Source organism: Cucurbita maxima, unplaced genomic scaffold (genome assembly GCF_002738345.1).
Source record: "Cucurbita maxima cultivar Rimu unplaced genomic scaffold, Cmax_1.0 Cma_Scf00001, whole genome shotgun sequence".
In the NCBI taxonomy this organism is placed as follows: Eukaryota; Viridiplantae; Streptophyta; class Magnoliopsida; order Cucurbitales; family Cucurbitaceae; genus Cucurbita; species Cucurbita maxima.
In genome coordinates, this window is record NW_019272017.1 from 782,573 (window position 1) to 809,079 (window position 26,507).

A 26,507-nucleotide genomic window follows, 5' to 3' on the forward strand; every position below is an offset into this window, starting at 1 on the left:
ATTAATTGATTTTAATTATATCTCTATTAATTTTTTTTTATAAAAAAATAATGTTTCTAAGATTTTGAAATTTTAAAAATGTAAAATTTTCAAAATTTAATGACTAATTTAAAGAAGGTATCAAAGCTAAGCTACTGCGCCTCTAACTTCAACAATAGATTCGGCTTCTACATTCGAAAGCAAGATCGGCGATAACACGGTTCCAGAACGACGATGAGGTATAATTTGGACCTGAACGAAGCTGATTCTGAACCCCGTCGATCTCTAACCCCAAAACTGGACGTCGATTGGGTTCCTCTCAAGACCCACCCCGTTTTCACCGCCGCCACTGCCGTCGACTATGGCGATTCTGTTTCTCCGCCTCTCAGAAGCCTTCTGGTCTCGGACGGCGCCTCTCGTCTCTACTTTTGGGACTCCACTAAACTTTGCTTGCACCGGATTTCCATCCGCCTCGGAGAACCCGAACCCACCTCCGTCCTCGCCGCTTCTCCTTCTAAAGTCGGTTCACTTCCCTCGTTTCTCTTTCTGAAGCAGATTTTGAGAGCTAATCCCTTTGTTCCGAACTGTTCTATGTTATGTTTTCCCCCATTTTTTCTAGTCATTCTTCATAATCTCAGTTGCTTTGAACAGGTGTTGCAACCAAATGTGCCACTCGACTTCATGGTGCATAAGATTTCCATCAATAAGAATGGATCGGCAATAGCCCTTGTGGGTCCAGGCGGGTTGTGGATAATGTACCTCTATGGTCACAGTTCGACCAGAGATAGTAGCACTGTCATCTGTAGGTGAGGAGGAGCCACTGCCTTAGTTAATTTAAGTTTTTTCTTATATGTTGTTGTTTTCTTATGTTAAGCTTCAAAGATTCATACGTCTTGTTCTTATGTTTCCCATTTTATGTAAAAGGATGTCATAACACGTTTTCCACCAAGTTCTTTCTTAAAGAATCTGTCAATTGCTTACAGGACTGTTAGAGTTGGTCCACAAATCTACTATGGTGACCATGATGTCATACGCACGCTTCAAGTTTCTTGGCACCCATATAGTAACTTCCATCTTGGAGTCCTTTCATCTGATTCTGTTTTCAGGTACTAAATTTCCTGAATAAAGACATTTTATGCATATTTCATGAAGGAAATGCTTATATCTACTGCAATTTCGTTTTGAATACTTATTTAGACATTTTATGGGCCTTACAAGTGAACTTGAGTATAATCATCGAGGCTTAGGGGTAGGTTTTCAACATATTGTAGCTTTTTAAAGGTTTGGAGTCATGCTTTGCTACTTGAGTTCTTGTTGTTATTCCTGTCAAATATTTCAATATGTGGATTCAACCAATGTCCTTATAATGTCATGTTTAATGCCAAAGACCCAAATATAACCTTTGTGAAAAATTTAGGATGAAATGTAGTTCTTGAAAGTATGAGAAACAAAGTAAAATAAGTGTAAAATGCATGGACTAAATTTTGATCAGGTTTTTTGGTGAGACTCAATTTATTTATGAGTGGATCAGTAAACAAAGGGAGATTTGAGAACCCCCCAACCCTCCCAAGACACTCAAAGCACGAGTCTTTCTATCGATACTAAAAATATACCTCCTTTCTTTGCTGAAGGTTCCCTTAAAACCCAAGAAAAACTCACCTCACAACTCTCCTTTGAACTAAAAATATTCTTTGGGCTCCACAAAACTACGAAGGCACATACCTATCCCCTATTCGTTACATGGCTCTCCCCTTCCCGCTTTCTTACGTTTATAGAACTTGATAGTATGGGGTGTGTAAATCCTTTTGAGACTAACTTAAACTCATATTCATGTTGCTTTATGGACTAGGTTTCAACTTATGCATCCGTATGGGGAATGATTCATTTTTCAGCTATTTTTATTTCAGAGTTATTGATGGTTTCTCTTGGCTCCTCTTTCTCTTATTGTCTCCGTCTCAGAATCACCATCAGCATTGACAAAATCTTGTTACTGCTAGTCTATTGGGAATGGAGTGTAGAATTTTTGTTTGTTATTCACCTTTTCCGATTGTGGCTTAAGAACAGTTCACTGATCACCTGTCCTGAATGGACTCCCTTTTTCTCGTTCAAGATTGCATTCAGAAAACTATATGTAGCTTGTTGCAAATAATTAAGTATAAGATTCCTCTTTGTAGAGATGGTGCTGATATTTCAAAATATGAAGTTTGTCTATGTTTGCTCCAACATGCGTGATTGATTACCCATAAAAATCAAATTCCTTCTAAATGTTGCCATTGCAACCTAGTGTTTCCTGAACATCTGATCTGGGGTGGCTTATTGTTCAACTCCTTTTCCTTTCAGGCTTTTCAATTTGTCTTCAGATGGTGTGCAACCAGAGCAAGAATATTATCTACAGCCAGTGGAACCTGGTCAATCTAAAAATGCCTCGTCAATCTGCCCTGTTGATTTTTCATTTGGGGGAGATCACTTGTGGGATAAGTTCAGTGTAAGAACATTCATTGGAAATTTGTCATCTCAAATTTGGATAATTTAATATTTTTTCTTTATAATGATGAAAACTTATCTCATTGGCTTTCCGTTTTATCTTGCCCAGATATTTACTTTGAGCATTCTAATTTTTTTATGAATGATTAATTCGATGTTCTGTCAACACATAAATAAAAAATTCAACCTGTTCTTATGACTTTTTTTGCAATCTCCTCCACTAACTTTCTATGTTCTGTCCATTTGGTGCTCCACTATGCCTTTAGAATCGGTAATCTCAAGCCAAATTAAATTTTTATAACTTGCTATGCATTAAAATGTATGCATTCAGGATATTTCAGTAAACTTCTCAATGTATAGGATCTTAAATCTGATGTTAGTTCTACTTCTCAATGCATGAAAAACTGTTGCTTTCTTCTTTATACCATGGCGAGTGGCTAAGATTCATCCCTTAAACAGTTTAAGGACCACCATTACAATTTAAAAAATCCACTCACGCACTATACCTGCAGGTGTTCATTTTATTCAGTGATGGTTCAATTTACATCCTCTGCCCTGTTGTTCCATTTAGAAGGTACTCAATTTCTCACATCTATCCTTTAAATGACTATTGGATATCAAGAACATCAATTACAATTACCGAAGACAGACACTTATTTGTTTCTCGTTCTTCACATATTTAGTTGTGTAAAATATGTCAAGATGATATTCAGAGGGGATGCTTTCCCCCATCTTCTATCATGAAATCATAAATGATGAGTCAAGTTTCCACTTTTGAACTACAAGAAAATCTTGTGTCTGACTAGTGCCTTATGGTTTCTAAGTCGATTAATGGATAGAACTATATATATTACTATCTCTAAGTCCGTGCTTTGTCCTTGACAGCACTTACAAGTGTGAATCTATATTGGAGATTTATAATGATGCTCAGTCCTTTGGGTTAAAATCAGCCAATCCAACAGCTGTCAGTAATTCCAGTCTTGCAATCTCTTGGTTGGAAGAAACTTTTCCAAACTTAGTTCAAGCAACAGATGGAGGAGATATGACTGTGATAGTAGCCCATCCTTGTGCTTTATTTGATGCGTCACTTGCATTGCAGGTATGAGACATTTTCAATGGATGCATTTGGTGGTTGGCAATGTCCCTAGATTATATATATCTATATATCTATGTGTGTGTGTGTTATTATCAAATTTTTAGTGGTATGGCATGTGCATGGGTTGTAGTATACTCTTAGTTCTGGATTTAGTGGAATCCTTAATCTTCATATGACATGGTCTTCCAGGGGCCTTTGAGGAGAGCGTGTAATAATGGAAATGAAGGAGATATATCAATTAAAGGTGCAGAATGTGAAGGTCGTGCAGTAAGTTTACTATATAAGCTAATCAGCAAAGACTCAGTTCTTGTGACAGCGTGGAGTGGTGGGCAACTGCAGATAGACGCCCTTGCGGATGAAATTCAACCTGTCTGGAATCTTGGTAGTCCCCCACGTGTACATGTTGATCCGAACGACAATATTCTTGGACATGCTATGATATGTGAACTGATCACAGGGAAGCTCTCCGAGGTGAAGCTTGATCAACCACTTGATTACACAGTTTGGTTGGGGCTCCCTCCCCCTTTGCTGAGACTGGCTATTGTAGATCTGGCCCTTCCAAAGAAGATGGAGAGATGTTCTCTTATAATGATGTTTGTCGATAAACTTATGGATGAAAGAATTTATGCTCTTCATAATGGAGGTATAGACTCAATTATATTGCATTTTCTCCCATTCACAAGTCAAAGCAGAGGACAGGACCAGACTATGAGAACTCCCTCTGTTCATCCTGTTCTGAATACCTGCCAGGGAGACACTTCCAACCCATTTCCGCTTTGTGGTTTCGCCTCATTATCCGATTCATTTGGATATTCTTGGATTGTGGGAGTCACCATTTCTCAGGAATGTATTGTTCTAGAAATGAAGACTTGGAACCTTCAAGTCCCAGTTCAGTTTAGCAATTTCCTAAATGAGGGGAAATTAGCTGCCACAGCGACAGGAGAGAAGAACGAAAGTGAAAGATCCGAAATTATAAGCAAAAATCTTCTCAGCGGACCTAAGGTGGTTCTCCTTCCTCAATCCTCATCAAATATGCGTTCTGTGACTGCTGATTCGATTGAAGGTCGGTCCATGCTTCATCAGTATTTCAAGCTCTTCCATGAAAATTATGTGGAGTATGCACACACGGTAATTGCAAATTTACTGCAGAACTATTAAGTGTTTTGTCAACTACTTCAGATAATTTAGATAGTTCAGCGCTGTGTGTAATATCTAAATTTCTCCTTCCTTCTTACCTTCTACCTCCTGTAGGTATACTATGAGCTCAAGCAGCATGGCCCCGAGTTGAAGAGGTTAATTGACGATCAGCAAACTCGTTTAAGAGAGGCACAACAAAAGCTCTTAAAAGTAGGAGGGAAACAGGAACTATTGGAGGACAGGATAGAAAGTGCAATCAAACTGCACAATGTTCTGGAAGAACGGATACATCGGTTGAAGAACTTGCCAGGAGCTCACAAAAGGCCATTGTCCAAAGCAGAAAGAGAGTTCAAATCTACACTTGGTAATAAATTCTCAGCCACGATACTTGAATTTGTTTGCTTGCTTATGACTAATTAAAATTAATTTCATTTGATATTTGAAAGGGTGAAAAGTGTTCCTTAGCCTATTAAATTACTTATCTAAAACTGTTTGGTTACTTAGTTGCATGTATAGAAGAAATGGGTTTAAATGCATTATGAACTTCGAACTTTTAGATTTGCCTGAAAATGAAGCAACCCAAATATGGAGTTGAGTTCATAAATTTCATATTATAACAAAATAATACTTTGTTGCCATCCAGACCACTTTACAGGTGTGGAGGTGGATGCTTTGCATACTTCAATCGATACACTAACTGCAAGACTAAGGAGGTACACCAATTCTTCAAAGAACAACAATCTAGTAAACCAACAGCACAAAATTCACAGGAGAAACACCTGTGTTCAAGGCTCTCAGATCTCCCAACTCAAATCGTCGCTTGAGAAACTCTCCCTTCTCAATGCCGAGAATGCCAAAAAGGTTAAACTAGTTGAATCTACAATCAAAAGCAAGGAAGCGAACCGATGCTGATATCTTATCTGTATTTGAGTATGTGCAATGCAATTGCAATTGTTGTCTGACTGACTTTCTGTAAAGAAGCCTAACCCCACATACTGCACATATTCAACTCAAATCCTCTGAATTTTGAAGCCAGGAGATCATCTGACCAGAAGATATGTGGGTAGAAGGCAGTGTTTGATTTTGATTGGCTAGAAAATTGGTGCTCTTGGGAAGTGGCCGCCGAGAGAAGTGATTCATTGGCTGGCTGTACTGTTGAGTAGTAGCTTCATATTGTGTGTACTAAAACTCATTAATTTAGCATATAATCTTATTCATACAAGATCAATAGAGAGATAGATTGAAACCCCAAGTCATAGATGAGTGTCTTTACATTGTGTTGTTTCGTCCTTACGGGTGACGTAGATAGGATAGCGTTTCTGTGTTCTTGTAGTTGGGAAAAACACCAACTTATCATCTTCTGCTGGAACCCATCTGAAAATCATAGATCTTTAGTAGAGTTGCTTCCATATTTCAAACTTTGTTCGAGACATTACTAATACCTGAATTGCGTAACAAGATGATGAAGGAAAACAGAGAGTTCTACTCTGGCAAGCTCGTAACCCGGGCATAACCTCGGACCTCCTCCGAATGGTGTAAATGCATTTGTGGTTGACCCCAAGCTGTTCTGCTCGGTTGCAGAGATAAAAGTTAGGAATGGTAAAGTATTGAGAGGATTGAGATTTGACAGATTGTACCTGTTGCTGCCATCTCCATGGGTTGAAGGAGCGAGCATCGTCGAAATGATGATGGTTCATATGAACTGCACGAAACGATGCAAAAACCCTGCATCCCTTTGGAATTGTATAACCACCTGAATCAATCAATGTTGTATTGTTACATAGGTTTGATTAATATAATAACGATCGAAGAATTAGCTTCTTGTAGTGAGTTACCTTTGATATTCACATCTGTGACAGCTCTCCTAAAAACTCCACTGATTATGTTGCCAACTCTCAATGTTTCATTTACAACCTTTATTATAGAAAGAAATAATAAAGGAATGATTACGAAATTATTAAAATATTTAATTTAGGGTATAAAACATACTCACACATTGGGTGAAAGGCATGGACTTGTAATCATTCCATTGGAGGAGATGTTGCTCTGATTCCTTCTTCCTTCCTTTGATTTTCTCCTGCTCTTCCTGTCACCACCCCCATTCCTTTCTTTTTCAATCAACGTTATCCTCAACAACCACATCAATCACGACAATCTCAAATTACCAATTTGCCCCTGTTATCGTTTTTAGTACTAATATATATCAACCTCAACCCAACTCAACTAGTTTAGTTATGTACTATCCGCTAAAACATTAAAAGTTTCTAAATATCGTCTTGGAATGGATGGTGGTGAACCTTCTAAAGGAGGGTGGAGTATAACATAAGGGTATTTTTGTAATTTCACATCTTTTTTTCTCTTATAACTTAAGAAAAGAGAAGAAATTAAGTTACCTTTGACTTTTACCAAAAAATATTAATTATAATGTAATATCCCCTTCTCTCTGTCTTCTGCTATTTTATGTACTTTCTTCAATCTCTTCCCTTTCACTCTTTTGACTCTTTTACCCTTTCTTGTTTTTTTCTTCTTCTCCTTTTTCTTTTTTTAAATTCATGCATCTAAGTCCATAATAATAATAATAATAATAATAATAATAAACATAATAAACTAATTTCAATTAAAAAAATATTCTTCAAATTTCAAATCTGATTGGATAGAGAAAGTAGAGAGACTAAATAATTTATTTTATATAAAAATAAAGTTTATTTTGTTTATTAAGAGGTGCACGTGGATAGCTTTAAACAAATACATAAATCCACATCATCAATATCCAACTGAGATCTACGGTCTCACAATCATCCTTTTATTCCCTCTTTTACCCATTTACATAACCAACCAATTCAAGTTTTAATAATTAAATATAAACCCATATTTAAAATATATATATATAAAAAAACAATATATATATTGTTTTTTTTTAAAGAAAAATATTGAAATTAGCGATAATGGATGTGAGGTTGAAGTGAAGGACAGAAAAGTAAATGGCATTGATTTTGGAATTTTCCGCCCCCACTATTCCATAATTGAAAATAAATAAATTAAGGGGACCGGAAAGTGACCTGTAATTGGGCTAAAGCCAGTGGCGTCTCCGTCAGAAACTTGACGGCCAGCGTCATGGTAGTTGACGTCGTTTCATACCCCGCCACCAATAGAGCCAATAAGAAATCTACTATTTGCTCATCGGAGAGGGAGTTTTCTCCGGCCAGCAACGCTCCTAGCATGTCCTTCTTCTTCACTCCACCCTCCCTCTCTTTTCTCCGCTGCCGCACCACCGTCCCCAACCCCAATTGCTCCGCCACCTTCCTCCGAGCCTAATTTCAAAAGCTTAACTTAATTCTAGCATGAATCATTTCATTTGTCGCATCTCAAATTCATGTATGACGTCACGTTTGATAATGAAATCTCAAGAATACAATGAACTTATAATATCAATATATTTCCAAATCATATGGGTCCATGAAAGAATTATTACGTGAAAAAAGTATCTCAATTATTTACGAGGTCAACATCTATGTTAGTAAATATTATGTCTTTTGGTCTAATTCTAGTGTCGGGTCAACTCAAAAAAGTTACCTGAATGGCTCCACGGTAAGTGGTGGAAAAGAGAGGGAGAGGGACGGTAAAAAAGCCTTCAATGACCAGAAGATATTCCTTCATCAGATTTTGTGTCCATTCACACCGATCAAAGCTCATCAATTGCTTCACGGCTAACTCAAACGTTATCTGATTTTTTTTACAAAAATTAAATTATATTTTTAAATATACAAAAAAAAAAAAAAACATAATTATAAAAGGAACGGCCAAAAGAATAATTAAAAAAAAAACTTGCATGATCTGTACTGGAAATAGAATTATAGGTTTTTTCTTGTTTTGTTGCTAACGTGCGCCGGGAATCTCTTGGGAGGACCCCGACATTGAGAAATAATAATAATTTATTTATTATTATTTTTTTTTATTGAAATGGAATTCCATTTCTATTTTAATTAAAAAAAAGAGAAAAAATAAATGTTAGAGTACCTTTTTGGCCTCCTCCAAGAGGAAGATCCGGCCGGTCCAGGACTGCAAGTTGAGCCGAATCAACCGGTCCACATCGACCAAAAGACGGTCGCGAATAATGGACGAATTGGCAAAGCTCATAGTCAAAGAATGCATTCTTTTGTGCAAACTCCCTTTCATAAGCAACAAAGAATGGTTCCCAAGCAAGTTGGAAATGGAACCGGGGTAGCTACATTCAAAAAGCTTCTCCTCATTCTGAAGAATGAACCGGTTCGTCTCCAAGTCGGCCGAGAAAATAGTCGGCTCGCCAAACAAATGAGTAGTAAAAACCGGTCCGAAGCGGCGGACCCGCTCGTCGATGAAGGGTTCGGGGTTCTCAGTCTTGTAGGCGGAGATGAGTTGAAGGGTCTCCCCGATTAAGGGGAGGCCGAGAGTTCCCGGAGGCAGGCGCACTCGGCGGAATGTGACGGAGCGGAAAAAGAGAAAGAGAGAAGAGACGAAGAGAGAGGAAAAGAGTAAGAAGAAGAAGAAGAAGAAGAAGAAGAAGAAAGCCATGGGAGACTAAATTGAAAATGAAAAAGGGGAAATGGGTTCTTGAGCAAATTAGGAGACATGGAAGGAAAAGAAATAAAAATGGGATCTTTAGAGAGAGAGAGAGAGAGAGGAAGAGAGAGAAAGTGAGGCAGAGCCACACGGGTGGTCTTCACCAAAACATGTATTGAGTTTATAATTAAAGAATATTATAAGTATTTTAGAGAATTCCAATAATGAGACTTATGTATTGAGTTCACCAAAACGTGTGTAATCTGAGAAACTTGGAGGTTTCCCCAGCACATCAACATCAGTATTATCAACAATGCGGATGTCTGACCTTTCTCTTTCCCTCCTGCCACACCTGCACTGCACGTGCGCTCTCTCTCTTTCTTTTTCCTATTATAATATCCCTCTTTTTATTTGTAAACGGAGGTGGGATTAAGAGAATAAGATAAGGATAATTAGAAAGGGAATTATGTTCAATTTATTTTCTACTGTCGTTCTCAATTGATCGTGTAAACTTGCATGGCCATCGAGTTCGACATGTCGTACTTCTTGTTGGGCTTCAATCTTCTTAAATAAGGGAAGGGGGAGCTGAAGGACTTAAGTATTGGGCCCCAAAGCCCAATCAAATTGCCGTACGTTTTAATTTTTAAATAAATAAAATGGAAATTCGTAATATTTCAATTTAATTAAATATATCAACCAACAAATAACAACGGGTCCATAGCTCAGTGGTAGAGCATTTGACTGCAGATCAAGAGGTCACCGGTTCGAACCCGGTTGGGCCCTTTTTAACCTTTTATTTATTTTTTTTTTTTTTTTTTTTTCTTTCCTTCCCTAAGTTTCTTGTCCTGTATGTTTAGTCCAAGTAATTTTTTTTTGCCTGTATTTAATTTTAAATTTAGTATTTGTATTACAAATATTTATGTATTACACAAATATGTGTATATATATATATATATATATATCCCTAAAATATAGAGTTTGTTTATATTGATGACGCAAACTTACATTCACAAAGACCGAAGAAGATAATAATAACAAAAGATTATGGTGTAAGAAAAAAGCAGCAAAGAAACAACTATGGAACTGATCAGCGATGAGCCGCCGTGGACGACGGCGCTTTGGACTGGCACTGGTAGCACTTGGCGAAGAGTCCGAATGTGTCAACTTGTTTGATGAAATTGGCCATACTGGCCCACCCGCCGAACCCGAATCCGACGACCAGAACCCACGTGACTATGCACGCGTTCACCACAAACATCGCCGTCCAGCTCCTCCCCAACACCGCCGGAGGTTTCTCCGATGCATTCTACAACAGGAAAAAGAAACCCATTTAACCAATTTGGATTAAAATCAAGTTCAAACTAGATTGAGTGTTTTACCTGCCGGGCAGAAGCGGATCGATAAGTGAGGATATGAGCCAAAGCAGGGATGATATAAACAGTGAAGCTAACGAGAAGGGCTCCGACAGCGGAGTTTATAGGGCCAAAGAATGGGAATATAATCGCCAAAAACCATATGGGTATCACCACCGGCAGCCGAACAAGCGCCCTTAAACATAAGCTCTTCGTGTCGTGCATTCCTATCACTTTCTCCCACACGAAGTACAGCGGCGTACAAGCAAACCCAAATGTTATGAACTGCCATCAAAAATCAAATATTTCCCCTGTTACCAAATTAATGGGAGCAGAGACTTAAAAGTCATTAGTATTCTCTAAATTAGTTAATGTGTACTTCCTTCCAACAATCCTCGACAATAACCTGGTGAATGAGCATGAGAATGACGCCAGTGTCGCGCCACGGAGAGCGAGGGAGGAGGGAAAAGGCATTGGAATGGGTGAGAAGTTGGTCGCCAAAAGCCCAGTAGACGGCGGTGGCGGAAGGCAGGGTGAGCGTAAAGACATACAGAGTGGCCACTAAGTATATATACTTGAACTTCTGAGGCTTCCACATCGCATGCATAATTTCTCTGCAAAAACAAACCCCCAACTTCAAGCCCAGAAATTAAGATCATACGACAATGATCATGACAAGGCGTAGGCGTACACTGTGACGGCATGGCCACCGAATGTGTAAAGAATGTTGGTGGCACCGGTGAAATACAGGACCAGCTCAGTGGGAGCTGAATGCTTGACCCCCTCGACCTACAACGAAATGACATGTTACCGAGGGGTTGATAGATAGGGATTGGTTGGTTTGATGTCGGAATTACCTGACCGTGAAGGAGCGCAGCGAGAGTCAAATACCAGGCGGTATAGGTGGTCATTCCAAGGCCAAGGAACGACCAGATTCTGTAGTTGTGGAATGAGGGTATGAACACAGTGGTGGCACAGCAAGCTCCAAATATGTAAGTCCATGTCCTCTTGTCTAATTTGTCATTTATGTAGTATATATTACTGCAACAAAACCCCATATTTCATTGTCCAAATGTTTTCAAAGAAGGAGGAGGAAAAGAAGATAAGAAAACACAAGGACCTTGCACAAGCAATGAGCTGAATGACAGAGCCGAAGAGGAGGAAAGTACAGTTAAAAGCCAATCCAATTGCTTTCCACCACGGCCCGAGAAGACCATCCAGAACTTCAAACCACTGTCAAAACACCAGACATTTGATAAAATGATCAACAATTTTGTTCAGAAAAACAGAGACCAGACTTACAAACTCTGTTTTTTTTAAACCTGAATGACGTGGTTTTTGAAGCTAATGTTCTCCTTCTCCTTCCTCCCTCTGTACTCGACATACAAAATACTGATCAAATAAGCCGTCCAGCTCCCGAGAAATCCGTAAAAAATCTGTAAAATGATCCCCGAAAGCATCCCCAGTTGAGAGAAGGAGTAGGGCAGAGTCAACAGAACTTGAGCCACCTGCAAAAGAAAATGCTGAGAATGACTAAATCTTGTGATTTTCTATGGAACTTGAAAGGTTAAGGCCATGTAATACGGTACCTGATTGGAGGCACAGCTGAACCAAGCATCATACACGGAGCCACCATGCCACAGAAAGCTCTTGAATCCGACCAAAGATTCATCTCCTTCCTCCCTCTGTTCTTCTCTGTATTCTTCTTGTTCCGTCGTCTGATTGAAGCTCGGAACGATGGCTTCCTCTGTACTCTGTTTGGCAGGCGCCATTATTCCCTCGAAGGAACAAAACCCAGAAACCGAAAACGAAAGATTCAAAGTGGGTTCAGTTGGTTTGTGTGTTTAAGCTTGTGAAGAGGGGCATTTGAGTGGGGGGTGGCTCGTAATTCGAAAGGAACCAGCAAGCAGCGATGGGGGGGTTTGAGGTAAGATTTAGAGGTTTGCTTGAGAAGGTAGGATAGGGAGAATTTCAGGATAAAAAGAGAGCATGGAAATGGGGAGGTTTGGCTTTGCTTTGGCAGTGCTTTAAAGCTTAAAACTCTGTGGTTGAGCTACTTTCTTGGTTGTTACCCACTGGAATGAAATGAAAACTGAATTTTGGGAGTTTCAAGAAAGTAGAAGAAGGAACGAAATGTAAGAAGAAAACCCAAAAACAAAAAAGAACCTCATCTCGGGTTCGTTGGATTGTGTGATTTTTGTTGGAGTTGGAGAGTTTGCAGAGAACAGAGGAAAGCAGAGGAAAACAGAGGAGAGTCCTTTACGCAGAGCAACCCCAACCCCATTCATTCAAAACTTCGTGCCTTGGTATGGATAATATATAAAATTCAGGAAAGCAATTCCCTCGATTAAAAAATTAGAAGTTTGCACTCGAAAAAAAAAATTTGGGTCGAGAAATTTTATGTTTGAAGTATAGGATTAGTAACTTCAAACTTTTTTAAAAAAATTGAATTCGAAAAACTTCAAAAGAGTGAACTATTATTTAAAGTCTTAAACAAATTCTCGGGGTAAATATAGGTTGGATTTAGGAAGTAAAACTCACTCCAAGTAGATGTTCCGTTCAAAACGCTCCTTTCCGTAGCTAACTTGAATAGTTTTTGTGATGAAATGAGATTGTTTTGGTAGGTAAACATTCTTATTCTTTTGAGTGTTGTAAATATTTTTTCTTTTTATTTTCGGAGTTTAAAGTAGGTATTCAATGATTTTTCATTAATTAACTAACTCATGATACTCATAATTTAAACGTAAATCTCACTAAATTAAGACATTTGTACCGATCAAAATTGAATCTTTAATAAAAAAGAAAATTTTAATTGGACAATAGAAACAATAATAATAATAATAATAATGTTGTTAGTTAGATGAGTGATTTGGAAGTGGGCACATTTTATTTTAGACACTGACTTTATTTGGAATATTGTTTAACAAAATTAGTCACAATTCCATGATTTATAAAGTCTAAATACCAAGATTAAATTATAATATTTCACTTTAGAATATGTGGTTCTTTTTGTAATATATATCCTTTTAAATCAACAAAAATGATTGCACTATCTTAAAATTCTATTATTTCAATTCTTAATTATAAAAATTAAATAAATTATATATAGGATATTTGAGATTAGTGAGAATAAGGATGATTTTGGTACAATTAAAAAAGAAGGTCAAAATAATGATGATGATGTTCTATCATTTTCTTTCCCATATTTTAATATTACCTCATATTATTCTCACAATTTCATTCCTCCTTTGTTTTAATTAATAATTTAATTATCAACATATAAATTAATTAATTAATGTTTAACTTCTTTCACATTTCCCCATATATAAATATTTTTAATTACTTATTGCTCTAAGTGGGTCAACATTAAACAATAAAAAAATAAACCCCTTCTTAAGATGAAAAATTTTTAAATTTGTTACACCAACATATTTTTACAATTACGTAAAATAATTATTTATAATCATTTTTTAATTTCACTATATCCCGAGTGGATTTTAGCCATAGAATTATGTTTAGATTAACAAAACAAATTCTTAAACTAAACGGTAATTCTTCTAAATAAATCCTTAATCCTCACTTAATCCTCACGAAACCCTAATTTTTATGTTAGTGTTAAACGGAAAGAATCCTTTTTAATAATCTTAATAATTTATTAAAGTGCTCTAAAACAAATCCTTGGAGAATATGGAAAAGAAACGTAACTTTACTTTGAATCTTATTAGCCCAAGCTAATCACATTAATTTATTCCATTTTCAATAGGTTAACACCGGTATTAAAAAGAGAGATATGACGTGGAGTACGGTGTATGTGAATTCATTTTTCTATGGAGTCATTAACTTATTAATTTTAAATACTCGTTCTTTCGTAAATGTTCTTGTTGAGCGACACAGAACATGGCGATTTGGAATGGTAATTAATGTCTAATGTCCACGAAGTTAATTGATAGCTACTTATTAGGTATCATTTTATATCAATCATAGGTAAAGCGGTAATCTATAAAAGATCTCTTGCTTTTAACAAATATTAACGACGCGTCACGAATCATCATAATAGGATTAATCGAAATCAAAATAAAGCATAGGTTAGTCAAACACGCTAGCTGGAAAGGGTTTGCTTCTATATATTTTTTTGTATGGTATGGGACAATAAGAGCAGCTTTACCATTAATCATATCATTATTAAACAAAGATCCAACCTTAATCATATATTAAACAAAGATAGAACCAACATTCAATGCAGCCATAAAAGCAAAAGTACATTATTCTCCCCTTTTAATCCCTCTTTTTTTAATTAGTGTTAGTGATAGATCGAATCGTCAACTTTTAAAATGATATATCTCTACTAAGACGAATGCTAACTTTTATTTATTTGAACCAGGCGAAGGCCGGAACTCAAGGATAACTGATATAAAAACAAATTATTATGATTTAGATTCTGATAGTGCACAGACAAATCCAAGTCCAAACTCCCGCAATACAGTGTATTATATATGCTTCCTTTTGTAAAAGATGGTGTACACACCCAAACTTAACAGAACCTCTAAGCAAAGGAATATCATTGAATCTACAGGATAGACATGGAGAAAGGTGGGAAAAAATTTAGAAGTTGGCTGATGTTTATGCCAAGAAAATAAAGAGCATCAAGAAAATTATTAGAATAACAAATATTTTGATAAGAAGCCATCTGTTTGATGATATCTGGTTAAGATGCCTAAAGAGAGAGGTTCGAGCACCTTCTACATTCGCCATTGATTCATCCATGTTGTCATCAATCCTGAATTAAGTGATGAACCAAGAATCAAACTTAACTCAGAGGGCGGAGGCTAATCAATTAGGACATAATACCTGATAGCAAGTTCTCCTTGATGTGCTACCATTGTGGCAAGATGCGTAAAAATTCCACCCAGTTCTGAGATGGTGGATTCCACATTGTGGAGAGCACCTGCCCGACTTTGTAAATAGTTTTCCTGCCTAGGAACCACCTGCTGTAACATTGACATCTCCATTTGCTGTGATGGGGTGACCTCCACAGCTAGCCTTCGTCTGACTTGACAAGACACAATATAAATAGTTATGAACAAGCACATTATTCTACTGCACTGCATCTACTAACCAAACCAACAGGATCAAACTTTTTTTAAAAAAAAAAAATGAGTTTTCGAAAGTGTAACAGCCCAAGCCCAAGCCCACTACTAGCTGACATTATCCTCTTTGAGTTTTCTTTTTCCAGCTTCCCCTCAAAATTTTAAAATGTGTCTACTAGAGAGAGGTTTCTGAATGTTTCGTTGTTCTCCTTTCCAACCGATGTGGGGTCTCACAATCCACCTCTCTCAGGGACCCAACGTCCTCTCCGGCATATTGCCCGGTATCTAGCTTTGATACCATTTGTAACACCTCAAGCCCATCGCTAACAAATAATGTCTGCTTTGACTTGTTACGTATCGTCATCAGTCTCACAGTTTTTAAAACACGTTGTTAGGAAGAGGTTTCCACACCCTAATAAAGAATGCTTCGTTCCCCTCTCCAACCGACGTGGGATCTCACAATAAACAATCAAATATATATCAAACAAGAACAAAGGGCATGGTAAGTAGCATCAAACAAACCTCAATTGACCCCCAGCTTGACCTCCATTTGATGACAACCTGACAATAAGATAAAGCATAAGTAACAAAGTTATAGGGGGAAAATTGTCCTATCATCATGTCAAACAATGAATACTCACAAGGATGATTGAGCACTTTCAGATGTATTACTTAACCAAGGTGGAGGTTGAGTTACAGTTTTAGCTTGATTTTGAAAAGGACTTTCTCTGGTTGCATTTGCAGAGAATATTTGTCTCCGGCTCTCATTGGCCTTGATATTCTGTAGAAAAACTATAACTACACCATGGATTGAAATAATTTGGAAGCTAGCTGACTAAGTTGAGTATGTAAAGAATGTATTGTTCACACAGACCTCTGTTCTTGCAGTTAACACATCTTGAAGTTGTTTTGTAGCTCCCATGAGTTTACTCTTGAGGTCATCGCAGACAGCGGTTGAATGAACAATTCTGTCCTCAGAATAATTCCCCTCTGCTATCTCCATCGTTTGGATGGCTTGCAAATCTGAGATAGCTACATTCAATGATGTAATATCATTCTTAATCAAGGCAGTCATGTCCTGTATTTCCCTGATTGGATCATCAAACATCGATGATCTTTTTGCTACTGCAGAGTTCAGAAGGACAAAAAGTGCCCTAGTTATCATTCTTAATATGTGTTTTGTAATCGCTAAATTATAAACAAACAAACAAACAAACAAACAAACAAACAGAAAATCAACCCAGATACCATCCAAACAGAACTGGAAAAGATACATGCAGCAAAAGGGGGTAAATTAAAGCCATATCTTTAATGCATACACTGAGCAAGCCTCGCGATCTTCTGAGAGGCTTCTTGGATTCCCCAGCCGATAAGAGATGCCTTCCTGCTGAATTCAGATCGTGCAAAGCCCGGTGATCCGGAGAGTACGGACGCCGATGGTTCATTTTGAACTGGATGGACGTCGGCTGTGACTCCGGCAATCTTCCTCAGCGTATCCGACAGCGACCGAAACTCCGACGTCCGATCACGATATATGGAAACCATTTGCCGTTGCCGGTACTACTGAAATTCAAGGCATTGGATTGAAATTGATGTTCGTTGGTTAGTTAGACGCACCTGTCGGTACTCCTTGATGATCGCTGGCCAACGACGACGATGGGGTGAATCTAATGGGCTTGGGCCGATTCGCCATTCTGCTATTCTTCCTGGGCCTCTATTATTGGGCTCTTAAAGCGTATGGCCCATATTGGACATTGACCGTTGGATCTAGGTTTATACGAAATCCTAATTTCCAAAATACATAATATAAAACCGAACCAGCGCCCATTGTCATCTTCCACCAGTCTGTTAAGCTCCCCAGGAGTTGTCCAAAACCCTAAATTAACTGAGGTTAAAGAGACGGCATAGCTTCCGCTGTCCGCCTTGACAGAGCCACCGGCTTCGTCTTGGCCCTCGGTTTTTCTTTGTTCTTTATTCCATTAACCTTTTTTGTTTTATCTTAGAATTCTTTCAGAAACTCAATTCAATGGTGAAATTTACCAAGGCTGAAAAAAAGGTCGCATACGACGCCAAGCTCTGCCAGCTTCTCGATGATTACAGTCAGGTCTTGATTGTGGCCGCTGACAATGTCGGATCAAACCAGCTCCAGAACATTAGGAAGGGTCTCCGTGGTGACTCTACTGTGCTCATGGGAAAAAACACCATGATGAAGCGTTCTGTGAGGATTCACTCTGAGAAGACTGGAAACAAGGCTTACCTCAGTCTTCTTCCCCTTCTTGTGGTAAGTAAAGTTTTGGGTTTTGTATTTTGATTCGAATTTCCATTTTTCTGTTGTCTTCTTTTTGTTTGAGTATCTGCCTGAAAACTTTGTTCATAATTGAAATGTTTGACATGGTACGTTGGTGATTGATTGTATTAGGGAAATGTTGGGTTGATCTTCACAAAGGGTGATTTGAAGGAAGTCAGTGAAGAGGTGGCCAAATACAAGGTGTGTAGACTACTACATGCTGTTCTTTTCGGTGTTTACATTGGATAGATACTCTTTTAGTGTTTCATATAGATACTACTAAAATGGGATAACCACATTAAGTTTGAAATTTTAAGCTGCATTTTCTTTAACGCTGAATAATTGATTGTTATAGTGAATCTTTGACATCATGTATTTATTCATTCAATTTTTGGCAATTTGATAACATGTCTGTAGATGCTGGACATGGCATTTAGGAATTGGGAACAAATTTTAGCCTTGAAGTTACTGCTTTGCTTTTGTATTGTCAAGATTATTAGATTGTTATTGTAGAATATGTCATCGTTAATTGTTTTGAAAAATCTGTCTTGTTCGCTGAAGTGTTTGGACGGGCATAGGCATTGATTTGATTGAAGTCATGTACGATCCATTCTCTTCTGTTTGCATTCTTGTAATTTTTTCAAAATTTTCCATGAATTGGGTAAGGTGGATCTTTCTTCCTAGTATTAGATGTTAAGTGATTTTATAAATTATGTAGGTTGGAGCACCTGCTCGTGTTGGTTTGGTTGCTCCCATTGATGTCATTGTTCCACCAGGCAACACAGGGCTTGATCCATCACAGACGTCCTTCTTCCAGGTTTGTAAATTTGATTACAAAGTAAACCACCAGTTTCCATGAATGATATCTGAGTTTTTTTTTTTTTATTCTTCTCCATACAGGTTCTTAACATTCCTACCAAGATTAACAAGGGTACCGTTGAAATTATCACTCCCGTGGAGCTTATTAAGAAGGGTGAGAAGGTTGGATCTTCCGAGGCTGCTCTCCTTGCCAAGCTAGGAATCAGGCCATTCTCATATGGTCTGGTCGTTCTATCTGCTTATGACAATGGTTCAGTCTTCAGCCCTGAGGTGCTTGATCTGACCGAGGACGATCTCCTCGAGAAGTTTGCCTTGGGTGTTTCCATGGTTACATCATTGTCATTGGCCGTTTCATACCCAACTCTGGCTGCTGCACCACACATGCTCATCAATGCATACAAAAATCTTCTTGCTGTTGCGGTTGCCACCGACTACTCGTTCCCACAAGCCGAGAAAGTTAAGGAGTATCTCGAGGTACTGTCTCACTTCTGTACAAAGTTCTTGCCTTTCTTTGAATCTATCTTGTTGTTTGCTTTAGCTGCTGTTGCTGATACCTAGTTGCTGTTGTACAGGATCCAAGCAAGTTTGTGGCGGCTGTGGCTGTTTCTGCTGTTGCTGATTCTAGCTCTGCCACTGCAGCTGCTGCAGCAGTGGAAGAGAAGAAGGAAGAGCCAGCAGAAGAGTCTGATGATGACATGGGTTTCAGCTTGTTCGATTAATATGTTTACTAAATTTAAGATTTCATAATGTTTTTGGGAATTTTGAGAATTTTGTTCTTATGTGACAAAAACAACAAGTTAGCAATGGTGTTATTTTTCATATCATCCAAAGGATTTGCGGAAGTTTATCTGCTGCACACACGCACACACGCACAATGACAAGCGGCGCCGGCCGTGCATGCAACCAAAACTTGAATAGATTTATTTAATTATTCATTGTTCCACGGCCTCTACAGACCCCTCCGAAACATGTTCATGCTAAAATGCGCATTTGTTAAAAAAAATAATGTGTACTTTGTATATTAAAAAAAAGTAAATTTTAAATTTTTGTAAATATATTTTTATAATTTAAATATCATACATTTTAGTCAATATCAAATTTTTAAAAGCTCTAAAATTAATTAAAATTAAATAATGAAAGAAACTTTATAATATAAAAAAAAAATCATGAAATAAAAATAGCAAAATACCAAAATAAGTTAAGTACCAATAGGAATCCTATTTAAATTGAATAAAATTTAATTATGGAAATCTTAAAAAAAAAATTAAATAATTAATGTTCAATGAGTTAATCCAATGGGTAGGTTCAGCTCAGTGACCTAATCAAGCATTGAACCATGGTCTTCTAAGTTAAAAGTTGGTTCGATTCAGAACCAAGAACTTAAACTCATTAGACTGGAGTTTTGATCGAGTTGAGACCTTTAACTTTTTTGAGGATGAAGTACATGAACATGCTACTTTCACTATAATACATGCATTTTAGCTTGAAATACTATAAATCATACTCCCTGTCAAATATTTAATTCCTCTAGCTAACAATAAAATAAAAATCACATTTGGCCAAATCATAAATATATTACATATCCACCTAATAATAAATAGTTTTAATGATTTGATAAAATCCTTACCAATAATCATCTTTGCACGAATTATTCATGAAATATTTATCAGATCATTTGGCTCGTTTAGTCGTTTGATCTCTTTATTATTATTTTTTTTTGTTAATGTTTCTGGGATGGATCAAGCTAACATGAACCGAACCCTTATAATTCAGAGCTGGGTGTATACCCCTAGTTTCTCCGGATATTTTTATTGTTAATCTCTATAAAGCCTTCAAGACAAATTCATGTTTGCAACGTCCTAAAATTTTCCTTTGTTCTATTCATTGTAACCCATACAATAAATAGTAATTAAATTCAGGGCTCCCAAATAGACAAATACATAAAACAATTAAAAAAAACCCAAAACCAAAATAATTATTTTTATGGCTTCTTATCGAGCCACCCAAAATATTATAATAAACATTATTGACAAAAAAAAAAAAACAAAAAACCGAACAAACAAAAATGTCGGAATAAAGAGTCGTTGGGACAAATTTAAAAAATCACAAATGTTGGTGCAACTTGCAATTTAATGAAAATTCCACTGTTTCAACTTCATACTATATAGTTAATTTCGAAAAAAATTAACTTAAAAAAAAAATAAAAAAAAAAAAAACCTGAATTTGTCGGTCGAGTAATTTAATCCCAACTACTCTAATGAAGCAGAAAGAATTTGGAAGAAAATATTTAAAAAGATTAGGGTATGTAAGAAATAAATAATAATTTAATTTTTAAATTAAAAAATGTGGAAAAAGAAGTGGTTGGGACCCTGGGTCCCACCATCATGTGATTGCCAGGTAATATTTTTTTAATGAAATAAATGGCCGAAAAAAAAGAGGCGGTTGGCAACGTAAAAAAATTGGAATCTTATCTCCAAACTATATTTTAATTTTGTTTACTTCCTTATCATTTTGTTTTAATTATATTAATTAACCTTATCCAAATCATTCACTAATCCCTAACAACCACTTCTTTTTTTTAATTCAATAATTATTTCCTTTTTCCAACTCCAAATTTTTATTTAAATGTATTTAATAATTTAAACAATTATTTATCAATGTATACAATATATTTTTTCCTTTATTTTTACGTTTATTTAGTTTGAAGTTATAGCTTGGAGATAGGGATAAAATAGTAAACGTCTCTATTATTAATATATAAATTTAAATTCATTTTTGGTTAAATGCATTATTGATAAGAGTTGTCAAATCATACGGAGATTAGAGGGCACAGTTGTCTATAATAATTTTAAAAAGAATCCCAATGGTGCATAAGACATGTGTATATTCTGACAGGTGGCTGTAGCTCTGTCACCTCATCCACCCCAAATTAGGGTTTTTTTCCCCAAACTTGATTTCAACCATGACACGCTGTCACAATACTGTTTTTCTATCTCAGCCTGTATGACTTATTTGAGACGAAATTATGGGGTGAAATGAAATTTCATGGGAAATTGAATTTTTTCTTCAAAAATATTTCTTATTATTTTTCAGTACGTTAAAAATAGAATTTTGATATTAAATTATATATATGAAAATTGTAAAGCCTGTTTATATATATATATATAGCCCCACCAATGGCTGGATCGTAGCACAGAGATCTAAGAAGAAGTGAAAATAATGGAGGGAAAGGAAGAAGACGTACGATTGGGAGCCAACAAGTTCAACGAGAGGCAGCCCATTGGAACGGCGGCACAGAGCCAAGACGATGGCAAAGACTACAAGGAGCCACCGCCGGCGCCGTTATTCGAGCCGGGGGAGCTGACCTCATGGTCCTTTTACAGAGCGGGAATCGCGGAGTTCTTCGCGACTTTCCTCTTCCTTTACATCACCGTTTTGACGGTCATGGGCGTGGTTCGTTCCAATGAAGCCAACGGCAACACGTGCAAGACCGTTGGAATTCAGGGCATCGCTTGGGCTTTTGGTGGTATGATTTTTGCGTTGGTTTACTGCACCGCTGGGATCTCCGGTGGGCACATCAACCCGGCGGTGACTTTTGGGTTGCTTCTGGCGAGAAAGCTGTCGTTGACCAGGGCCGTTTTCTACATGGTGATGCAGTGCCTTGGCGCCATCTGCGGCGCTGGTGTTGTGAAGGGGTTCCAACCCAAGCCCTATGACAGGCTCGGCGGTGGAGCTAACGTGGTCAGCAAAGGATACACCAAAGGAGACGGCCTCGGCGCTGAGATCGTCGGTACCTTTATCCTTGTTTACACTGTATTCTCCGCCACTGACGCCAAACGTAGCGCCAGAGACTCGCATGTTCCGGTGAGTAAAAATTGTTGGACGATGAAAGTCCTACGTCAGTTAATTTTAAGAATCTTCGTGGATTTACAAATAAAGAATACTTTATACACAAGACAGGTGATAAAAAAAAAAGAATATTTATTATAAGAACTAAAGGAAATGTTTTGAACAGATTTTGGCACCGCTACCAATTGGGTTCGCAGTGTTCTTAGTTCACTTGGCTACCATTCCGATCACCGGCACCGGCATCAACCCTGCTCGGAGTTTGGGCGCTGCCATCATCTACAACAACGAGAAAGCCTGGGATGACCACGTGGGTGTTTTAATCATAATGTTAATGTTAATGTTGGGTTAATTAAACCATATTTGATTTTTGTGTTTTGCAGTGGATTTTCTGGGTTGGACCGTTCATTGGAGCAGGATTGGCAGCTTTGTACCACCAGGTGGTGATCAGAGCCATACCCTTCAAGTCCAAGTGAAGATTTTCAGATTATGGTTAAATAATAATGCCTTTGTTCATCATCAATCAATTGTCGAAATCCCGATTTAATTTTATGCCTACCTCCTCGTGATCTATGTTTTTGTGTGAAATGAAGTGTGAATTTAATGGATTAAGTGTTCGAGATTTGTGATCATAAAAACTCTTCTCCAAATAAAATGAATATAATTATATTATATTTAGGCTAAATTAATAAAAAAAATTATACATAAATTTTCAAAACCTTTAATAATACTCTTAAAAAACCAAGGCCCAACCAGCTAATGCCATGTGGAGTGTTGTCCCAATAGCTTTACAAGTGTATGGCCAACCATCAGCTGGCGGCTGCAGCCCAACGGATGATTCATTGTCATTCCATTTCTCCCACATCTCCTTCAAAAAATTATATTTATTTGGTCATATTTTCTTTTCATTCCGATTTTAATTTAAATCCATGTATTTTTAGTAAGAGGTCAATTTAGAAAAAACAAACAAAATAAATAATAACAATAATTTTCTAGATAAAAAAAGGTATATTTCCAAAACTTTTAGATTAAATATTAATAGATGCTAAAAAAAAATTTATACACCGCCTCAAGTTTATGTGTGTTAATTTATTTTTAATAATTTAACCTTGATATATTAAACGGATTGCAGGAGGTCGATAACATTAGTTATCATCAACTCATCGTTTTTTAATTAATTCCACATTAATTAATCTTCTTTTAAAATTTAGATTAGTTATTTATTTACTCTCGACAAATAATAAATATTTATTTTCTTTCCACCAATATTTCATTTTTTTTTATTTTTTTCTTTTTCAATATCTAATTTATCATTTATTTGAATTGCAATATTCATCGTATATCATAACATAAATTTAGTCTTATGAAATAAAAAAGTCAAAAGAATTCGGTACATATAGCCTTTGGACAATAATGGTATATAAACGTATGCTTTTATTTAAAAAAAAAACAATATTATCCAATTAAAACCCTTAAAGTAAACAATAATACATCAAATTTCCACAAAATTTTCAGTCCTTATTCATATCCAATTAAATTCCAGCCACAGATTCATCTCGAAACTTCCAACTCGGTCCCAACTGGTGAAATTCCATAATTACCCCCAGTAAACACTCGAAACTACAATCATAATCTTATTATTACCATTATTCCACTCTACCACTCCTTTGTGGCTATTATTTTGCCACGTGTCACACTTATCCGCCAAACCGACCGCCCTTCTCTGTCATTTTGCACCGTTCTCCAGAAAACCCCAGAGAAATGATTGGTCGGTTGTGATTATTATTTTAAAAAAAATTAATTACTAGAAAATACCCTTTTTTTTTTCTTTTCATTTTAAATGGGTCCCGTTATTTTCATCACTAAATTCACTTGCGTTGCTATTTATAACCCTACTCCTCCTCACCGCTTTCTTCACTACTGCCATTGGCTAAAGACAACCGCAGCCCACCGCCGCCGTGAGAAACAGAGGAGTTTAGAGAAATGGAAGGGAAGGAAGAAGATGTGAGGCTCGGAGCCAACAAGTTCAACGAGAGGCAGCCGATTGGGACGGCGGCGCAGAGTCAGGACGATGCTAAGGACTACAAGGAGCCTCCGCCGGCTCCACTGTTCGAGCCAGAGGAGCTGACTTCATGGTCCTTTTACAGAGCCGGTATCGCGGAGTTCTTTGCCACTTTCCTCTTCCTTTACATCACCGTTTTGACTGTCATGGGCGTCGTCCGGTCCAATGAAGCCAACGGCAACACGTGCAAGACCGTTGGAATTCAGGGCATCGCTTGGGCTTTTGGTGGTATGATTTTTGCGCTGGTTTATTGCACGGCTGGAATCTCCGGTGGACACATCAACCCAGCGGTGACTTTTGGGCTTTTTCTGGCGAGGAAGCTGTCGTTGACCCGGGCGATTTTCTACATGGTGATGCAGTGCCTAGGAGCCATCTGCGGCGCCGGGGTTGTGAAGGGCTTCCAACCCAAGCCCTACAACAGGCTCGGCGGTGGTGCTAACATGGTCAGCAAAGGGTACACCAAGGGCGATGGCCTCGGTGCCGAGATTGTCGGCACCTTTATCCTTGTTTACACCGTCTTCTCTGCCACCGATGCCAAACGTAGCGCCAGAGACTCCCACGTTCCCGTAAGTAGAACAAAAAATTAAAATTAAAATCTAAAACATATATTGAGCTAAAACTGTAAGAATTCAAAATGTTTGAACAGATCCTGGCCCCGTTGCCAATTGGGTTCGCGGTGTTCTTAGTTCACTTGGCCACCATCCCAATCACCGGCACCGGCATCAACCCAGCCCGGAGCTTGGGTGCTGCCATCATCTTCAACAATGACAAAGCCTGGGATGATCACGTGCGTTGCTTAATCTTAATCTTAATCCTAATCCTAATCCTAATCTTAATTTGAACTTAATCTTAATTTTGATTAACTGCAGTGGATTTTCTGGGTGGGACCATTCATTGGCGCTGCTCTGGCAGCTCTGTACCACCAAGTTGTGATCAGAGCCATTCCGTTCAAGTCGAAGTGATACGTGATCGAATCATAGCCCTTCATTTCGTTTGTGTGTTTTGGTGTTTGTATGTTTATGGAGATTCGAAGCGTGGGGCCCTCAATTTGTAAGTGAATGGAGCGTGATGTGTAATTATGGATGTGTGTGTGGCTATGAAAGCTTGTATGGTCAATTTAAGGGGCAAAAAAAAATGGAGAAAATAATGAAACCCACTCTTCCACCTGCTTTCTTTGTGCGAATATTGGTAACGTAAAAGACAATTATAGGCCCTACTTCTCAACCCAATACTTTCGATCTCTATCGCTATTGCGGTGGCAAGCAGGATATTATTGTATATTAATGCTTCTTTTTTTTTTTTTTTTTTAATTTATTATTTTTGGAAATAAATAATAGTGTGATGACAATGAAATATAAATAATGGGAAGCGATAAGATTGAATCAATAATTAATTCTCAAGACTTTGTTTTTTTTATAAAATTAGCTCATTAACTACCTCTTTTTTATTCTTTAAAAAAAAAACCGCTAATAAATCAATTAGACAAAATACCCTTACGTTTAGCTCTTATGATTTAATTATTTTCTTTTTCTTATCGAAGTGAATCAACTAATACACTCTCGGAGTTCTCGTGGTTTAGTAATGTGTGTGGTAGTTTAGATTCTACTCTCTCTCTCTTAAAGCTACAACATCTCACCCATCCTTGCATTGGCTTTGCTATCAATGCATATTATTCTATGAACTCTTTTACCACGTCCAGAAATAGTATGCTTACAACATAGTTGAAAAATTGAGTCTTTATACTTCTTAGTAATTTTTATACCTCCCTCCTCCCACGGTTCTTAACTCGAAACATAGTTATTTCGTACAAAGATAGTGA

General features: G+C 37.4%; 7 protein-coding genes and 1 non-coding gene across 10 annotated transcripts; 5 read left to right on the top strand and 3 right to left on the bottom strand.

The window, feature by feature from the left end:
* Positions 1-123: 123 nt before the first annotated feature.
* Positions 124-5,938, top strand: LOC111490688 (nuclear pore complex protein NUP88-like). Its single transcript, XM_023139239.1, has 9 exons — positions 124-498; positions 631-785; positions 963-1,085; positions 2,320-2,464; positions 2,976-3,037; positions 3,349-3,562; positions 3,749-4,687; positions 4,811-5,060; positions 5,340-5,938. The coding sequence occupies exons 1-9, from the start codon at positions 214-216 to the stop codon at positions 5,606-5,608; spliced, it is 2,442 nt and encodes an 813-aa protein (XP_022995007.1). The 5' UTR covers positions 124-213; the 3' UTR covers positions 5,609-5,938.
* Positions 5,229-9,262, bottom strand: LOC111490939 (cytochrome P450 90A1-like). Of its 3 annotated transcripts, none has more exons than XM_023139612.1 (9): positions 8,714-9,262; positions 8,270-8,419; positions 7,756-8,007; positions 6,690-6,782; positions 6,532-6,610; positions 6,334-6,449; positions 6,139-6,263; positions 5,970-6,070; positions 5,229-5,862 (listed from the first exon to the last, which is right to left on the bottom strand). In XM_023139612.1, the coding sequence occupies exons 1-9, from the start codon at positions 9,245-9,247 to the stop codon at positions 5,702-5,704; spliced, it is 1,611 nt and encodes a 536-aa protein (XP_022995380.1). In that variant the 5' UTR covers positions 9,248-9,262; the 3' UTR covers positions 5,229-5,701. The 3 variants fall into 3 exon arrangements, with proteins under 3 accessions (XP_022995380.1, XP_022995371.1, XP_022995389.1); XM_023139603.1 differs by having other exon boundaries at positions 5,229-5,853; positions 5,957-6,070; XM_023139621.1 differs by having other exon boundaries at positions 5,844-5,878.
* Positions 9,263-9,946: 684 nt separating this feature from the next.
* TRNAC-GCA lies at positions 9,947-10,018 on the top strand. Its single transcript has one exon. It is a non-coding gene; the product is annotated as a tRNA-Cys (tRNA).
* Positions 10,019-10,188: 170 nt separating this feature from the next.
* On the bottom strand, positions 10,189-12,922 carry LOC111491099 (auxin transporter-like protein 2). The gene is made up of 8 exons (XM_023139850.1): positions 12,177-12,922; positions 11,910-12,095; positions 11,708-11,820; positions 11,445-11,628; positions 11,279-11,376; positions 10,994-11,201; positions 10,615-10,872; positions 10,189-10,541 (listed from the first exon to the last, which is right to left on the bottom strand). Exons 1-8 carry the CDS (start codon positions 12,357-12,359, stop codon positions 10,323-10,325), a joined length of 1,449 nt encoding a protein of 482 aa, XP_022995618.1. The 5' UTR covers positions 12,360-12,922; the 3' UTR covers positions 10,189-10,322.
* Positions 12,923-15,015: 2,093 nt separating this feature from the next.
* Positions 15,016-17,291, bottom strand: LOC111491437 (syntaxin-31-like). The gene is made up of 6 exons (XM_023140356.1): positions 16,994-17,291; positions 16,549-16,799; positions 16,316-16,455; positions 16,197-16,235; positions 15,436-15,633; positions 15,016-15,364 (listed from the first exon to the last, which is right to left on the bottom strand). Exons 1-6 carry the CDS (start codon positions 17,217-17,219, stop codon positions 15,208-15,210), a joined length of 1,011 nt encoding a protein of 336 aa, XP_022996124.1. The 5' UTR covers positions 17,220-17,291; the 3' UTR covers positions 15,016-15,207.
* Positions 17,292-17,510: 219 nt separating this feature from the next.
* Positions 17,511-19,604, top strand: LOC111491481 (60S acidic ribosomal protein P0-like). Its single transcript, XM_023140407.1, has 5 exons — positions 17,511-17,955; positions 18,094-18,162; positions 18,680-18,778; positions 18,862-19,254; positions 19,353-19,604. Exons 1-5 carry the CDS (start codon positions 17,701-17,703, stop codon positions 19,497-19,499), a joined length of 963 nt encoding a protein of 320 aa, XP_022996175.1. The 5' UTR covers positions 17,511-17,700; the 3' UTR covers positions 19,500-19,604.
* Positions 19,605-21,936: 2,332 nt separating this feature from the next.
* Positions 21,937-23,264, top strand: LOC111491532 (probable aquaporin PIP1-4). Its single transcript, XM_023140486.1, has 3 exons — positions 21,937-22,644; positions 22,796-22,936; positions 23,010-23,264. The coding sequence occupies exons 1-3, from the start codon at positions 22,000-22,002 to the stop codon at positions 23,100-23,102; spliced, it is 879 nt and encodes a 292-aa protein (XP_022996254.1). The 5' UTR covers positions 21,937-21,999; the 3' UTR covers positions 23,103-23,264.
* Positions 23,265-24,510: 1,246 nt separating this feature from the next.
* On the top strand, positions 24,511-25,871 carry LOC111491522 (probable aquaporin PIP1-4). The gene is made up of 3 exons (XM_023140474.1): positions 24,511-25,254; positions 25,335-25,475; positions 25,558-25,871. The coding sequence occupies exons 1-3, from the start codon at positions 24,610-24,612 to the stop codon at positions 25,648-25,650; spliced, it is 879 nt and encodes a 292-aa protein (XP_022996242.1). The 5' UTR covers positions 24,511-24,609; the 3' UTR covers positions 25,651-25,871.
* Positions 25,872-26,507: the final 636 nt, after the last annotated feature.